Source organism: Alligator mississippiensis, chromosome 1 (genome assembly GCF_030867095.1).
Source record: "Alligator mississippiensis isolate rAllMis1 chromosome 1, rAllMis1, whole genome shotgun sequence".
Taxonomy (NCBI): domain Eukaryota; kingdom Metazoa; phylum Chordata; order Crocodylia; family Alligatoridae; genus Alligator; species Alligator mississippiensis.
The window spans coordinates 473,930,247-473,947,784 of NC_081824.1; the positions used below are offsets into that span (position 1 = coordinate 473,930,247).

The 17,538-nt window shown below is 54.9% G+C and overlaps 1 protein-coding gene across 2 annotated transcripts; it reads right to left on the reverse strand.

Moving 5' to 3' along the window:
• Positions 1-660: 660 nt before the first annotated feature.
• Positions 661-10,961, reverse strand: LOC132248746 (zinc finger protein OZF-like). Of its 2 annotated transcripts, XM_059722766.1 has the most exons (5): positions 10,720-10,933; positions 9,749-9,924; positions 9,408-9,560; positions 6,562-6,678; positions 661-3,142 (listed from the first exon to the last, which is right to left on the reverse strand). In XM_059722766.1, the coding sequence occupies exon 5, from the start codon at positions 2,979-2,981 to the stop codon at positions 1,443-1,445; it is 1,539 nt and encodes a 512-aa protein (XP_059578749.1). In that variant the 5' UTR covers positions 2,982-3,142; positions 6,562-6,678; positions 9,408-9,560; positions 9,749-9,924; positions 10,720-10,933; the 3' UTR covers positions 661-1,442. The 2 variants fall into 2 exon arrangements, 1 of the variants encoding a protein (XP_059578749.1); XR_009460102.1 differs by lacking the exons at positions 661-3,142; positions 6,562-6,678 and adding an exon at positions 8,698-8,784 and having other exon boundaries at positions 10,720-10,961.
• Positions 10,962-17,538: the final 6,577 nt, after the last annotated feature.

Consider the following 17,538-nt stretch of genomic DNA (forward strand, 5'->3'; position numbering starts at 1 on the left):
AGGGAATATTCCCCAGACATGATAACATGCTGCATTTCACCAAGACAATGTCCTCATACTTACTGTTAGGGTGACAATAATTTGGATTATTAGAGAGCACTGGATTTGCAGCTGAATACAAGGCATGACCTGTGGCCTAGCAGAGCTCCTGACTACAAGGCAGGATGCAAGCTAGACCAGCCATTTACTTATGCTAAGTAACCATTTTTACTGTGTCAACCATTTTCTGAGGAACAGGAGGCGGGACAAAGGAGGAGTGAATGTTAATGAGTATAAACCAGTCTATAACTGTAAGAAAAACCTATTGTTTGGAGCAGGACCCCGTCTCTAATGGCATGAGGCCCCTGTCCGAAGCTGTCTCCATTCTGAATAAAGCAGCTGCAAGTAATGTGTGCTGGTGTTTGCTCCCTGCCTGCTCTGGCTAACGAGTAACAGGATCCACACGTAACTGGACCGTCGTCTCCCTAGTCGTTGGGTGCCACATGGGGTCAGGGTCTAACACTTACTGTGACCTTGCACAGGACACAGGAACTGCCACAGCCTGCACCTCCTTCCCCCTGCCCCCATTTCCCCAAGAAAAGGCACTCTATTGCCCCCTGGCCACAGGCTCCTTCAAAAGGGCAGTGCCCTTGCTGCACAGCAGTACGTAGGAGTGAGGCCTTCAGTGTAACCAACTCTTTTTATTGAGGTGTTGCAACAAGCCCTGGACAGTGGTGAACCCTTGGCAAAGGGAAGAGGCTGGGAACTCAGAGAGATCTGCCCTGGAAAGGCTTCTGGGCTCTTCTCAATTCACATCTCAGTTGAGGAGAGGGCACAGAGCCCAGCCACAGGGATACCATGTTCAGTACAACAGCTTTCTGATCAGAGACTGGATTAGAGAGAGTGCAGCTAAGGGCAGGAGGGCAGGGGAGTGACATGTACCAAGGCATGCATAACTCTGGAGGGAGGCTGAGAAGCAAAACCTGACAGATTGGTGGGAGAATATGGCAAAGCTCTTCCCACACACAAAGCAATAATGTAGCTTTTAGCCTGTGAGGATGTGCTGGTGGAATGCCAGGCTGAAGGTGTGGATGAAGCTCTTCCCCCACACAGATCACTGATGTGGCTTCTCTCTGTGGATGCGCCAGAGTATGGCCAGGTTGGAGGAACAGGTAAACCTCTTCCCACATTCAGACCACTGATTTGGCTTCTCCCGTATGTAGATGCACTTGTTTGCTCAGTCTGGAGAAATCACTGAATTTTTTCTCACGCTCAGAGCAATGATGTGGCTTCGCCCCTGTGTGGATGCGCTGGTGTAGGGCCAGGTGGGAGGACTGGGTGAAGCTCTTCCCACATTCAGCGCACTTATGTGGCTTCTCCCCTGTGTGGATGCAGTCCTGTTTGGTCAGGCTAAAGGAATTGCTGAATCTTTTTCCACCTTCAGAACATTAACGTGGCTTCTCTCATTTGTGGATGCACTGGTGTACAGCCAGGTGTGAGGACTGGGTGAAGCTCTTCCCACATTCAGAGCACTGATGTGGCTTCTCCCCTGTGTGGATGCGCTGATGTTTGGTCAGTTTGGAGAATTCACGGAAACTCTTCCCACACTGAGAGCACTGATGTGGCTTCTCCCCTGTGTGGATGCGCTGGTGCATGACCAGGCTGGAGGAGTGGGTAAAGCTCTTCCCACACACAGAGCATAGATGTGGCTTCTCCCCTGTGTGGATACGCTGGTGTATAGTCAGATTGAATAATTCACGGAATCTCTTCCCACACTCAGAACACTGATGTGGCTTTTCCCCTGTGTGGATGCGCTGGTGTTTGGTCAGCCTGGAGGATTCACTGAATCTCTTCCCACAGTCAAGGCACTGATGTGGCTTCCCCCCTGTGTGTATGCGCCGGTGCACGGCCAAGCCGGAGGAGCGGGTAAAGCTCTTCTCACACACAGAGCACTGATATGGCTTCTCCCCTGTGTGGATGCGCTGATGGGAGGCTAGGTTGGAGGAGCGGGTAAAGCTCTTCCCACACTGACAGCATTGATGTGGCTTCTCCCCTCTGTGGATGCGCCGATGGTAGGCTAGGCTGGAGGAGTGGGTAAAGCTCTTCCCACACTGACAGCATTGATGTGGCTTCTCCCCTGTGTGGATGCGCTGATGGTAGGCTAGGCTGGAGGAGCGGGTAAAGCTCTTCCCAGACTGAGAGCATTGATGTGGCTTCTCCCCTGTGTGGATGTGCTGGTGTTTGGTCAGGTGGGAGAATTCACAGACACTCTTCCCACACACACAGCACTGGTGTGGTTTCTTCCCTGCAAGGAGGCACTGGTGTTTGGACAAGTGGAAAGACTGGGTGAAGCTCTTCCCACACACACAGCAGTGATGTGTCTTCTGCCCTGTGTGGATGCACTGGTGTTTGGCTCGGTTGGTGGAACGTCTGAAACGCCTCCCACACTCAGGATACCGATGCTGTTTATCCCTCGCGTGAATGTGCCAGTGCTGAGCTAGGGAGAAGAAATGAGTGAAGGTCTTGCCACACGTGACACAACGGTACTGACAGTTTCCCCTATGCACATCTTGGTGCTTTCTTACTTCTGAGAGGCACACAAAGCTTCTCCCAAATCTGGTTAAGTGGTGTGGGAGCTCTCCAGAATTGATCTTGCAATGAGCAGCTTGGGCAAAGCCACAGGTGAAGCCCTTCCCACACCTGACACATAGGTGGCGCTTTGCCCCAATGTAGCTTATCTTGTGCAGAGCCAGGAGTGAGAGGAAGCTAAAGCTTTTCCAGAACTCAGGGCAGGGGCGGCCTCTGCCCCTGGGCGTGGTGGGGAGCTCCTGCTGCCCTCTGAGGCCCTTCCTGCTGGCTCGCCTTAGATTCGGGGTCTCTCTCCAGAAGAACTTGGCTTCATGGCTCTTCAGCTCCACAAATCCTTCCCTGCGCCCAGGGCTCTGTCTGGCTTCTGTTCCTTCTTCACTCTCACCCCCAAGGAGAGATCGCATCTGGGTCATTGCTACATTCTCCTTCTGCTTTTGGGGGTTCCCCTGGCTCTGGAGCCATCGTTTGTCCTCAAGTCTCACGGACTCCGTCTTGCCCAAACTCCCTGGGGTAATCCCGGGTGACTCCAGAGTTGCAGGCCCTTCCTCTGCTCTGCTCAGCAGCCAGGCACCTCCTGCGTGGGGAAGAGGAACGCCAAGTTAGTTCCTGCCACTGCTATTCCCTCTGCTGCAACAGGCTTCCAAGCATGACTGGACCTGGGCACCTGCTTTCCCCTGTGGCAGGCTAATGTTCCCTGCTCAGTGGAGGTCAGAGCCACCTTCTCATCTGGTAGCAGGATGAACAGTCTCACAATGGATTTTGGGGGCTCAACAGCAGTCAAAGATGTGTGGGGAATATAGCCTTACATTACGCGAGCTGCTACTACTTGGTAGAAGAAGCCCATATGGTTCATCCCTCCTACTTTCAAAGCCTGCTTTGGGAGGGGAGGATTTAAGAGCTGTGGCTCTCCCTTTTGGAAGGCGCAGGGTTGTGTGTCCTACCTGATAACTGTAAAAGCTTGGCCATTTAAATTATTAAACTGCTAAAACAATACCTTTTGTATAAAAATGCAATATCATGGCTGGGACCATGTGAAAAAAAAACAAAACAATCCCAAATTGATCACATCTCCTGTGTTACATTCCTAATGTACCCAATGTTTATTATGCTAAGTCAGGCTACTCACTGACTGTATCTAACCCCAAATTAACTCATGCTTATTGTCCCTAGGGGCCTTTGATCCTCACTGTCTTGCATATGCATTTATTAATTAGGGTATATTTCTCTAAACAGGCAGTCAGTTTCTAAATGTTTATTATGCTAAACCAGGGCACTTTCCTGAAATTCAAACCTATTTATTCTTCTTCTTATCTCCATTTACATTTTAATAAACCTGCTTTGGTCCAGTAAGAGGTATCCCATACAGCCAAGGAAGCTTGTAAATCAAAACACCTCTCTCAAAACAGGCATTTAATGGCTGTCAAGCATCTCTCATAAATCATTTGATGCAGCTCCACTTTTAAAATAACTATCGAAAGACAGTATTCTGTAATCAACTCCCTGAAGGCATCTCATTCAATCAATACCCATCCCATTCCAAAACTGATCAAATCTTGCAAACTTCACACACACACACAGAGGATATAATTGTAATATGTTAATTCTGTCCTTGCCTGCTTTGTTCAAACTTTGATTAACCAACTATCTAGAAAAAATGCTTTGAAGCTATACAACTGAACAAGTATAACAAGGGCAAAGTGCCAGCAGATGGTGGGCATCTTCTCCAGGGGGAAAAGGGAAACTGTAACCTGCTCCCAGCTGGACTAAGGCAATGGATCCACGCTTTGAGAAGGCTGAAGACTTGAACTAGCTTTAGGCCTGCATGAGTAGCATCACTGGCTCTAATACGAAGACTGTGTGGTAATACAGCTCATTTATTTGATATTGGGAAAGAACCTTTGTCATTTGGTTTTGTAACCTGTTAGTAGCTAGTAAAGCAAGTCTTTCTGGTATTCATTAACGAAGTGTTGTGTCAATTTTTAAAGCACTAGGTTAAAAATCTGGTTTGTAAGTGCAACACTATCTGCTTCCAGGGAAAGTTCTGGGGCAGGGAACGAGCCTGTCGCAGGGCACCTCAGTGCCTGCTCCTAGGGAGTAGAAACTGCCAGGGAGAGAGAGCCCTGGCAGAACATAACCACAGCTGCGGGTTGCCAGGGCAACTAATGTGAGTCAGCTGCCTGTAGGAGGCAGGCCCTGGCCCTCATAAAGCCCAGGGCTGAGGACAGGCTGGCAGTTCCCTGCCAGCAGCCAGAGGGGCAGGAGCTGCTGCAGTTAGGATGCGGAGAGAAGCCTAACAGCAAGTACCGCTGTGACATGGAGCAACGTTGTTATAGCCATAGGGCGTGTGTTGAGTTGTAGCCAGGAGGCTTGCAATATGTTTTGCTTTGCTATTACACCGGTGGTTTGGGTGAGGCTATAGGGGTTGGAGGAGGCCTCATAAAGGGGCCCCACGGGAGTGTGGGGGCCCCAGCGCCTGAGGAGGGCGCAGTGCTCTCATAGGGACCTACAGAGCGTGGGACCCTAGCGCCAGTGAGGGCGCAGGTTTCTCAGGGGGAACCCCAGTGGTATGGGAACCCCGGTGCCAGTGAAGGCGCAGCTTGCAGTGAGAAGTGCAACCAGTGGGTTGCGGGCGGGGAACATAGACCCCGGGTTGTGTGCGGGGTACGCAGACCCCAGCCCCAGAGAGGAGCAGCTTTGAGACGCCCCAGCGTGGGCACAACGAACCCCAGAGAGGGGGCCACATTATTAGGAAGCCCAGTAGGGGCACAGCAAGCCCCAGAGAGAGGGGGCCATATTATTAGGAAGCTCAGCGGGGGCACAGCGAGCCCCAGAGAGGGGGCGATATTATTGAGAAGCCCGGCGTGGGCGTGTAAGGTCCCAGAGAAGGGGGACTATTGAGAAGCCCAAGATGGGTGTAGCGAGCTTGGCTGTAGGCTAGTGTGGCAACAGCCCTCAGGCAAGGTGCTACGGTGGTCCCCGGCAAAGGGGGGATAGCAGTGCGGTGAGCCGGGATCAGAGAGGGTAGCCGTGCGGTTGGCCTAAAGGACCGGAGACCCGCTAGAGGGTCCCTGAGCGGGACAGCACTTTTAGAGAAGGCCCAGAGTGGGCTCAACGAGAGTCCCAGTGAGGGGCTGTGTATTAGAGAGCCCAGAGTGGGCTAGACTACAAGGGAGGCCCAGGAGTGGGCTAGATTACAGAGGAGGCCCGGGAGAGTGGGCAAGCTGATTTGTGATAGGACAACATCTATCCCATCAGCGAAGCTTGGGGCGTGGTATTAGGGGTTGGTAGGAGCCACGCGTAGCCCATAAGGCTAGGGTTCCTGGGGAGCACCCATCATACCGGGAGACCCCCAGGGGGTCCGGGAACACACAGGGACAGAGGTCCTAATCAGCTGTGCCCAAGGAGGTGTAAGGCAGCCTCCCGAACTTACTGAACATCAAAGACGTGGCAGGCGAGAATAAGAGGGTGCCCTTGGGCCGGACTTGACACGGTGAGAGGGACCTCAGGGAGATCACAGCCCTCCTCAAGGACCCTGCCGTGACAGAGCCCATGGGGCTTTCCTCTGCTGATGAAGCACAGGGGGCCTGCACATCACCAGAATCTGCACTGGGACAAAGGCTTTGGCATTAACCTTCATGTGGACTTTGTGCTGAATCCCAGGTTCTGTGACACTCACGGTCCAGAGACAAAACACAATGGCACAAGCCTTGGGGGATTCACTTCCCCCTGCAACACGAAAGCTCGTGAATCGCACTCCCCCATAGAGCCATTCTGTAGTTAGAGGGGGGTAGAAGTGAACGACTGCTCGTCTCCACAGTCTGGAATTTCAGGGCACGGGAAAGCCACCTGCCTGCACACACTACAGCATAAACTAGTTGAGGTCAGCACCCTGGATGGGCAGCACAGGACAGGTCTGCAAGTTTCAGGCCCTGTCACTGTGGACAGGGAGCATTTCTGAAAGGGGATTTGGGGGAGGGGACAGCCACGACTCACCTAGCCACAGGTCCTCAGAGCTTGAGATTTCCCCATGGTCCTCATCACCGCAGACCCAGAGCTCCTCCTGTCTTTGCTGGATGCAGCAGATTAAGTTGGGTGTGGGGCCTTGATATCCTGTTTGGGGCAGTGGTTAAAGAGAGTTTGTGATTCAGTCCTGGTTGCAAAATAACCAACTGGGATCTGGGGAATGGATCCAGTGAACTCATGGATTCTACTGGGGCCTTAAAGCACAGGTGAGGGTGAACCCTTGGGATGAAAGAGAAGGCACTGCAGGGACAAGCATTTGATAGATGATGGCCTTTGTCACCCAGGTGGTGTGGGGACAGTAATAGGAAACAAATCACCAACAACCCTGAGGTTTTATAAAAAAGGGTGCAAGACCAACAGATTTCCCAGGGACGGAGGTGTTGGAAGGAAAATTGAACCTGGTTTTGTCAAGTTGACAGATCTCCCAGAAGTCTGTCCGTCTGTCCTTAATGCTCCGGGCCAACTATGCATGTGTTGCCAAGAGAGCAGGCACTGATTGGCTGAACATACCCAACCCATTCCTCACAATAGCCAGCAGGGAGTGGGAGGCGGCAGGCAGGGGGGACTGGCTGGGGTCAGGCCTGCCACACAGCGGGGTGCCTTGGGGGCGGTGGCCAGCAGGGATACAGGAGAGGGGAGGGGAGGCAGGCAGGTGGAAATGGGCCAGACAGACTCAGAGTGGGGGAAGGGGAGTGTGGTGGAGTGGGGTTAGACCCAAACCAGTGGGGAAGAGGGGACAACGCGGTGGGACCTGAATTGGTAGTGGCAGGGAATGGGGTCACCCCAAACTGGCAGCAGCGGGGAAGGGGGTCAGTCCCAAACCAGCGGCAAGTGGGGTCAAACAGGGTCAGGCCCGAACCAATGGCGGGGGGGTCGCATCTGAATCGGCGGTGGTGGGAGGGCAGGGGGGAATGGGGTGGGACTCGAAGCGGTTCGGGGTGGAATTGGGTTGTAAACCAAGCTGGGGGGGCGGGACGGGGCGGGGCGGAAACGGGTTAAAACTGAACCGGCAGCACCGGGGAGGGGCGGGAAATGGGGTCTGACCTGAACTGGTGGGGGTGTGGGGGAGGGAATGGAGTTAGATCCGAACTGGTGGGGGTCCGGAGGGGGAAACTGGGTTGGACCGGAACCAGTGGCAAGGAGGGGGGAGCGGGCTTGGACCCGAAGTGATAGGGAAGGGGCAGAAAAGGGTTTGGACCTGCAGTGGCAGTGGGGGAGGGGAGCGGGTACATGCAAGGGTGGATGCAGAGCTCTGTCCCTGCCAGCCTCTCTCCAGCCCCCACCTCCCCACTGTCGTTCCTGAAGGGTGATCTGCAAGTATTATATAACAAGCTTCGCTAATACAGGCAGTCCTCGACTTACAACATCCAGTTACAAGGTTTCGCACTTGCAATGTTTATAAATTGACACCCTGTTTCAACGTTATGATGTCAGTTTCGACTTTACAACACTTGATCTGATGCAACGCCATGCCAGCGAACAAGAACAAGGAAAAGGAAGTGCTAGAAAAGCAATGTGAAGCTAAATACTTGAGCTCTGCACATTTTTGTTTTTATTTTGGAAATGTTTTCATGTTCCAGGTCAAATTAGCCAGATCAGTTACAAATCCTTTTGAACTGAGCAAAATTCAAATCTTTCAAAAACCGTATATGGCACTAGAACTGGCAAGTATCCTCCACCCCAGACATTTCAGCCCGCAGCTTTGGATGCTCCCAAATTGATTGGCAGGCATCCCATATGCAGGCCCAAACCGGAAGGACATGGGTTCAGATGCCCCCAAGTCTCACCTGCCCTTGGAGCAGCATGAGGCCACAGGATGAAGCTAGGAGGACTTCCACACTTCCATAATGGAGGGGTGTAGCCGAGATCCTCTCACTGGACACTGGCCAGCAGGAAGCTATTTACAAGTCTCTCGCAGGGAGTTCTTTCCACATTTGGACAGGGGTGCACGCTCAACTACACACTGCCATTTAAATCTATTCTGGCTCAGGTACCAAGACCATTGCAGTGATTACACTCAATCCTAGCCCATATCAGATCAATGCAACTTGATCTTAGCCCACAAGAGGCCGAGAAACAACAGGCATTTGACGGGTCTTATCCTGCTCCTGGACCCTATGCAACTTCTGGAAACAGCAGAGCGAGCTTCAGAGCAAGTCTCCAAGTAAACACAGCCAAGCGAGAGCCTGCAGCCTGTTCAGATGAAGACATTAGGAAGCAATGTGAGCAGATGCTTCCAGGGACCTGGTGATAGAAGTACCCCAGGTCCAACACGTGTCCACATGTCACTAGAGACTGAGTGGAGGAAATTCAAATCCCAGGGGTGATAGTAGCAGACACTAAGACTTCCATTACCTTCTGCTGGGTTGCAACCAAATGAGGAGAAAGAGGATTTAGACATCACTGACTGAGCATGCTTGGAGTGTTACACGTGTGGGACAGGACAGGCTAGGCACAAAAAGGAGGAAATCAGAAGCATTTCCCAAGGAAGAGCTGGCAGTGAATTCTTTTGCCCAATTAACTGGAGATGACACAACCACATTGAAATCGGTAGACCCCCTTGCCAAGAAATGACTGCATATGGAAGCACCGGGGGCTGCAAGAACAGGAACGACTCAGATGAAGGCAGCCAGCTCAAAAGGAGCACATGTTGATACGAAATGCCAGAGAGGCCTGGTCACCCATGGAGCCATGGGGGAGGATATGGATTTCAAGCATCAGGGAAAGGTTCACAGGGACGAGTGCTCAGAAGCAGGGAGAAGACAATAAGTGACACAGCTGACATGGCAACAGGGAGAAGCAGGAAACAGCTTTACCCAGGGAAATGAGGGCTTCACAGTTCCTGGTTCCTGGTCCTGGTCCTGGCTTCACAGCATCTGGTCCTGGTAAAGCACCTTGTCTGCATCTTTCAGGAGCTCCCACTCTGCCCGCGTGAAATACACAGCCACGTCCTCAAACACCTCCTGGAGCTGTAGCCACAAGCGTTAGCCCATCAGTGTCTCCTGCTCCAGCTGCCTTCAGCCCCCACCACCTTCCCCGCAATCCCTGTGTGACAGCTGTGTGCAGGATGTGCCATGACACACACATCTGCAAAATGCTCCATTTTTGGCTGACATGGGATGTGGGTGCAGCCTGTTGGAGCTCGTGCCCTGCTCACCTCCATGCTTTCCCCCTGCTTTGCCGGCCTGCCCTGCCCCTTCTGCAGCTGGCCCAGCTCAGGGCTCTGTGGCGCCCTCTCCCCCAGCCTTCCCGGGGAAGTCCTCAGCAGCTCCAGGTTTGCAGGCCCTTCTTCTTCAGGAAGCTGCTGATGAACTCTGCTCATGGTCTCTGCACCTGTGCGTAGGGAAGAAAATGCACAGGTCAGCCCTGCTGCTCCTAGCACATGAAAGCCCTGTTGTCCGGTACTAGTCTCCGACTGCAGCAGCTGGAGGCTTTCCTGTGTGGAAGAGTGGGGAGACAGGACTCAATTTCCCACTGCTCTGGCTAGCAAAAGCTGGAGAGGACCCCCGTAGCTCTGTCCCGGGGCTGCAGAGCAGCAATCACAGCACTGTGTCAGGGCCCGCAGGTACCTTGCTCCCAGAGAAAGAAGCTGGAGGGATGGGGAGGGGGGCATGTTATCCCCTTGTTTTGAGGGAGTGGTGGGGAAATGCGAGGTTAGTGTTCCCCAGGAGGCGTGGCCTGTTCAGGGGGTGGGGGGGACAAGGAAAGCCACTTCCCCCAGCTGCATGTCCTGGCACAGAGACCTTCCCACTGGGGGGCTGCGCCTGCTGCTGCTGCTGGGAAAGGCAGAGCCACAGCGCCTCACCGGCTGCTGAGGAAGGGCCTCGTCCTGGGGCGACCTGGGCATGGAGGAGAAACAGTCGAAGAAGGGAGCACGGATTGGTGGACCGTGAATTGGGTCATTGCCTGTTCCCATGGCGGCAGGACAAGGCACAACCAAGATCAAGCCTCTCTCCCCTGGGTGCTGCACATACATCGAGACAGGCCGGGTGTCCCACCCACGGCTGCCCACCTACAGACATCAGAGCGCTGTCCCCGGCAAGGGGAGACGCTTGAACCTCTTCCCCACACGCAGGACAGCCCCCGAGACCCCCAGACCCAGGCCCAGGCCTGCACGTGGCCCCTCACCAGATCCCGCGTCTGGCAGCGGCTCCTCTCTGGGGCAACAAGGGGCCTGGTCCCGAGGCCTTGCGATTTCCCTCGGTGCTGCCTCCTCCGGAGAACTATCTGCAGGCTGGGCTCGCGCCTGCTCCAGCCAGAAATCGCCAGGCTGCTGTAGCGCCCCGGCGGGCTGCACCCTGCCCACGGTCACCTCCCCGGCCGCCACACTGACCGCGACCTGGGGACAAGACCAACCTGTCATGGGGGAGCTGGGCTAGGAGAGACGGGGCGGCAGGGACCACCCCGCAGGCACACGTTGATTCACCGACGCGCCGAGTGAAATACTTGCACGTGCAGCTTCGATGCCGGCACCTGCCCCAGCCGAAGCCCGTGTGACAGGGTCAGCGCCTCGGTGCAGGTCTCCATGCCGCGTCCGCGCACCCCGCTCCGCGCCTCCGTGGGCAGCACAGCCGGGGCCTGCAGCACCGCCCGCTCCGCCCGCTGCCCCTGCCTGCGGCGCCCGCGCAGCTCCCGCCCGCGGACACCGACCTCGCCGGGCCCTCGGCCTCCCGGCAGCGCAGCCCCAGCGCCAGGTCCTTGGCGTGGGGAGCTCGTGCCCTGGTCCCGCAGGCTGCAGGGGAGGAGGCGGCGCGGCGCGGCTCGGACCAGAGGACGGGCACGGACACCGAGACCGCCCCCGCCTGACCCCGCTCCGCGCACCTCGCTCTGGAGCCCCGCAGGGATTCCCGCCGACCCGGCGGCGCCTGCGCAGTGACTGCTCTACCTCTGCTGTCCCCGCCCCTCCCGGCCTGGGCATGCGCAGTGAGTCCTTTCTTGATGCTTCTCCGTCCCGCTCTGCTGCCAGCGCACGCGCAGTGGGACGGTTCCTGCCTGTGCTACCTGTGCTGGTGTGCAAGGCTCGTTGCGCACAGCGCCCGCCCCACCCCGCCCCGCCGGCAGCTGGCGCGATGGGGCCGGGCCAGGTCGGGCCGTGCTGGAGCCACGTGCGGAACCGGCCCAGCTTGGTGCTGCTGCTGTCTGTGCCCTGTGCTGGGCCGGGGTTTGGGCAGCGTGCACGGCCTGGCCAGCCCCGTGTGCAGCCTGTGGTCACGGTACAGGCGGCATCAGGGCGAGGGCTGCGCCTCGCCCGCAAAGACGCCTCGCCGCAGGCAGCACGGGGCTGGGAGCTGCCCTGGCCTGCCCCTCTGCTGCCGGCCGTGCTGGGGCAGCCCTTGTTCCATGGGCACAGCGAGCCCTGGGGCCGGCGTGTGCTGCATGCCAGGGGAGATGGCGCAGAATTGCCCCGGTCCGGCCCACGCATTGCCCGGGCAATCCTCATCCAGCGTCGGATGAGCTTGAGGCCCCTGATCTATGTTATACCCCTGAATGCGATACTGACACAGAGCTGGGCCTGTTTCCTAACTAGCAGCTGACTGATGTCTGTTCTGTGGGGGAAAATAAAGCACCCAGAAGTGGCTCCTCTGGTCACTGAGTCACCCTGAGAATGAAGAGGAAAAGCCCTTGATAATGGTCTGTTTCCTGCTGCAGCACTGGTCTCCTTGAACATGTGGGTGTGCAGGGGCATGCATGGCCATAAGACCTGAGCCAGGCCTTGTGCAAAGGCAGCTAGAGCAGGGCACTGGGCCAGAGCCTGCACGACCTCTTGGGCATCTAACACTTGAACTGTCCCAAGAACGTCCCTGACTGAGTTGGTTCAGCGATGTCCCAGGTCCGAGGGGGCAATGTTCTGCTCCCCTCCATCGCAAACACGGTGAGGGGGGCTAGGGAACCTGGGATGCAGAGGGAGCATTTCTTGCTCTTTCAATCAAACTGGGAGCAAAGTTTCAGGACTGAGGCAAAATCTTAGCAGCACCTCAGGAGAGGAAGGAGGGGGAAAATACAAAAAGATCTTAGCAGAGGAAGGTTTCAATCTATCAGCCTCAGGATTATGACCCCAGCCTGCTCCTGCTGCACCATGCTGCTGCGGGTAAAAAAAAAGTGCTTCAAAAAGCAGCTTCGAGAGCCCCTGAGAGGAATGGGGGCTCAGACACTTCAGGAGCCACAGGGAGCAGAGGCAGGGCTCAGGCCTTGCTGCCCAGTGCTGGCATCTGCGCACCTTGGGGGCGAGGACTCAGGACCAGCGGAGCAGGAGGTAATGCCCACGTGAGTAGGCAAAACACCCGCCCTCTCTGAGGAACTCAGGACCTTCAGATTATGAGACTGACACGCTGCCGGCTGCACTAAGAGGGCTCTTCCATCGTGCCCTTGTCTGCCTGCAACTTAGAGCTTGGACATACTGGGAGCAGTAGATTCGCCTCCGCAACCTGGCAGTGCAACCCGTCATGCAGGCAAGCCCGGGAAGGGCTGGGACAGAGCTGCTCAGGAATGGCTTGTCCCTGATTTTAGGCTGCAGGGGCCTCACGGGAGCAGGAGTCATTTTAACCAAGTCTTTGCCAGATGGAAACAGGCAGAGCCTGGAGGGGTCAGGCCTGGCTGTGGCTGGCGGTGCTGTGGCAGTGCCATGCCGTGCAGAGCAGGGGAAGCTGCAGGGCAGGGCAGGGCCGATCTTGCATGGGAGGGAGGGAAAGAAGGTGGACAGGGCTCAGCGTGTGGAGGGGAAAGGTTGGCAAAGGACAGGACAGTGCCCGGTGTGGGGGGCAGAGGTGCCAGGGCTGTGTGGGGGCCTTGGCTGGGCGGGCTGAGGAACTCCACAGCCAGAGGAGGTGCCCGGGGAGGGGCTTTGGGAACAGGACTAAAGGGCGGCCCTCTCTGAGGCTTCAACGCCCATCCCCCATGTGTCATGTTGCGAGCAGGTCATCCTGCCTAAGGGCACAATAGAGAGGATGCAATCTGAGAGGAAGCCACAAAAGTCATGGAGAGATGGCGCTGCTCCCAGCTCCATGGGTGGAGGAGATGCAGCATCTCCCCTGTACACCCAACACCCTGTGCCCACCACAGCATCCCATGGAGAAGCAGGGCCCCGTGCACCAGTCCCAGCGGCCCCTCCACACAGCTCCCCGGGCAATTGTGGAGAGGGGAGACCAAGACTTCCCCTGGGAACCAAGTCTTGGAGAAAGTCCAGTGCTTCCATTTCCACCGAAGCAGGCAAGCCTGGGAAGGGCTGGGACAGAGCTGCTCAGGAATGGATTGTCCCTGATTTTAGGCTGCATTTAGGTGGATTTTAGGGAGCAGGAGTCATTTTAACCAAGTCTTTGCTGGCTGGAAACAGGCAAAGCCTGGAGGGGTCAGGCCTGGATGTGGCTGGCGGTGCTGCGGCACTGTCCTGCATGGAGCAGGGGGAGCTGCAGGGCAGGGCCATTCTTTCATGGGAGGGAGGGAAAGAAAAGGGAGGGAGACACAAAAGGGACAAGCTCAGTGACCTGTCTGGGTATTGAGTCCACACATCTACTGAGCTAACCAGCCAGCTGTGAAAGAACTATTGTGCGGAGCACAAAGAAACGGTGGCACTCCTGACTACACAATGTGCTTTGCTCAGGAGGGAGCTCCTGCAGAGCAGACGTGCCCACTGACCTTTCTCTGCTCTTACCTATCGGGCAAGGTTCTTCGCCCAAGGAAATGGGCTCTCTTGTGATATGAAAAGTAAACTAATATTCAAAAACACTGGAAACTCGGCTTCCATGTCCTGTACTCCTTTGTGTTTGGAGATTCCTCTGACTCTTGCCCAGCTGGGGAGGGGGGCATGGGACATGGGGAAGAGGGCAGGGCGGCCCAGGATGCTGGGAGCGGGGGGTTCGCCCTGCTGCCGCTTGCCCAGCCACAACGGGGGGGACCAGGGGCACAGTGAAGTGCAGCTTGGTCCGGGGGGAAGGGGGCAAGCAGTAGCAGGGCATAGACCCCACTCCCAGCGCTGCCATGCCCAAATCCCATGCCTTCCTGCCCCGGCTGGGTAGGTGGCAGCAGGGCATCGCCCGCTGGTTGCCCAGCCCGGGTGGGGGGAGCACAGGAAACAGGTGGGGGGCAGTGCAACTCGACCTTGGCTGCCAGGCATCTGGCACTGCCTCTGGCCCATCGCATGGGCCTGGCCCAGCTGAGTGTGGCACTGTGTGCTTTCGGGTGGCTCTGGCTCGCTCTGTCACTCAGGACCTTGTGCCGCTCATGGGGGGCGCTTGTTGAGCTGGGATGGGTCCTGCATGCATGAAACAGGCCCTGCCCAATATTGCGTGGTGCCCGTGCACACAGGACGTGGTCTGGCATGACAGGCGGTCTCCGTGAGTGGGCCCAGGTGATGTGGCAGAGAAGCTGCTGGTGCTGAGCCGCACTGCTCCGTGGCGTGCGGGGGGATGTGCCAGGAGGTCCCAAGTGCCCCAGTGCTCACTGCTGCTACCAGTGGGCTGTGCGGGCGGGTATCTGGGCCTGGCAGGGGGGGAAGGCTGTGGTCCTGGGGGCAGCAGTCCATGGGATGTGGGGGGGAGGCTGTGCCCTGTTGGGGGGCAGAGGACCTACCCTTCATGAGCAGCCCCCTCACACAGTCCCCACTCACCCGCAGTCCCCCCACAATCCACCCACACCTACCTCCTCGCGAGATCCCCCCACGCCCACCCCACCCCCTGTCCCACCTGCCTCCTGCAAACACCTGCTGGCCCCAGGCTCTAGCCCCTGTGGCTGCAGATCCGGGAGGAGCTGGGCAGGGTTATTTTGCCCCAAGTGGCACAACTTGCCCCACACCAAAGGACATGTCCAGGTATGTGTGCTGCGGCAGAAATCATTGGCTCAGATATGTGCTGCTCCTATCTGAGCTGCTGCAAGCTTTTGGAGATATTATTCGCTTAAGCTCCCAACCTGGTAAGGGAACACCTGCGAATACTCCTGACCCCAACGGGGCTCGTTTCCCAGCTGAGACTCAAATAAGCAGGAGACGAGGGTGTGGTCTTTCCAGTTTATTCAGCCGAAGGTCCCCTGACCTTAGAAAGGCAGAGGGGCCCGGTTGCACTCCTACACACGTATTTATATTCTCTGGTTACGTGAGATTTTTGCATGCGCAAAACTTTAGCAGAAAATTACTAGTATTGCATAACTCTTCTTCAACCTGCGGTCATAAACTCCAATCACAATACAATTTTAAACAATTTACCAAATAAGGCACAGGTCTGCCATGAAGCTTGTCTATCATGCTTAGTTACTATGGGGGAAGTTGTGGGCACCTGAAGGTGCAGGCTGTGCTTCCTGTGTTGCTAGAGAAGGAAACCCTCTTCTCTGTGCACAATTTCTAACAATCCCTCCTTATGGCCAAAGGCCTATGGCCTGCTGGCCATTTCCCAGGTTTGCATGACATTGAGATTAATTACTTTTTGCGTAACGTGAACTACATGTGCTTTAATTACAGCAATTACTAGATAATAACTAAGAAAATTCTTAATCTCCACAAAATGTATTCTAAAATATACCTTCCCCACATTCCTAGACTTGAGGCGATCTATTCCATTACTGACCAGCTTCGCAAAGAGTTTACCCGTCATGCTGTGTCTTGAATTGTTTTTACTACGGCAGTTATATTGTCAGAGTGGTCAGGAATGTAGGTGCAGCAGGGTCTTCCTGTGATTAAAGCATATACTCCTCTTTCTCTAGCTAACAAATAGTCTAATGCTAGGTGATTTTCTAAAGTCATAGCATGGTTGGCAGAAGCCTGTCCTTGCAATAATTCAGTGCTCTCTGCTGTGCTATTGGCAACAAGCTCCAAGTTTTATTAGAGGTGGAGCATCCTATAGAACCTTCCATAAAGCTGTAAGGAGCTGCAGGGGGCAGAGACATTCCAGGGCAGGGACCCTTTTCTTTTAGCTTCTTTGGCCCCTACCACAGTATTGTTTGGCCATATTAGGGGTGTGGTATTAATGGTCAGTTTACAGCCTAGCTGCCATCCTAAAAATCTCTTTCCTCTTCCACGAGGATTTTCCCAACACACTTGGGCCGATAACATGGCATCTGAGAGCACTACTTCTTTAAAGTAAGGGTTACTTTGCCAGGTACTCACTCCAGTCTTATCTGTATCAGCCCATTATGGACTAGAGAAGTTTCCTTCTGTGGTACAAATACGTTAGAATTTAGACATAATGCCTTTTTGCAAAATGCTTCTGTATTCAACATGGCCTGCAAATGGCTTCTGCATTAGCTTCTGCACATAGATTGAAGCCTGCTTTACACCTAAAACCTCACGACCATACCTTCTCGGTGACCTGGAATTACATGGAGATAAGGGGTTACTAAAGGACATTAAGTTTGCCGCAGCTCCTCCTGTTAAAAGCACACAGGTGCTATAACATAACCCATAATAAATTGAGCATAGCCTGAAAGCTTTAACATCCTGTGGAAACTTAGACGTAACCATGAAAACTTTGACATCTTGCGGAAACTTAGACGAAACAGTAGAAGCTTGTAAAAGCTGTAAGACTGCCAATAGTTGCACGACACGCTAAGGTTCTTTGTTTAGATAAGCTATAAAAGGGACCCCCGGACAAAACCCGGGGTCGACTCAGCTTTGGGCGACTAGCCCCTTTGTCGATCTGTTTGCACAAACAATAAACTTAAAATGGACCCAGCCTGAGTGTGTGTGACTCTCTCCTTGAGGTAGATTGGAAAGGCCTCCAGGGGCACGAAACTAGCCGTTTGGGCAACACTTCTGAGGGGATTAAAGGATAGGGTGGAAAGTTAGTGGAAGGGGCTGTTTGCCACATATCCAGCAATCAGATAAATTTAGGGCCTGTACTATGGTTATAATGGAAATCAGGTAACTGTTATCTTTCTACTGACCTTCCTGTTCTGTATCACTTTCCCACAAATAGGCGTTTGTCCTATGCGCCCTGAACAATAATCCTGTCAGGATAACTCACT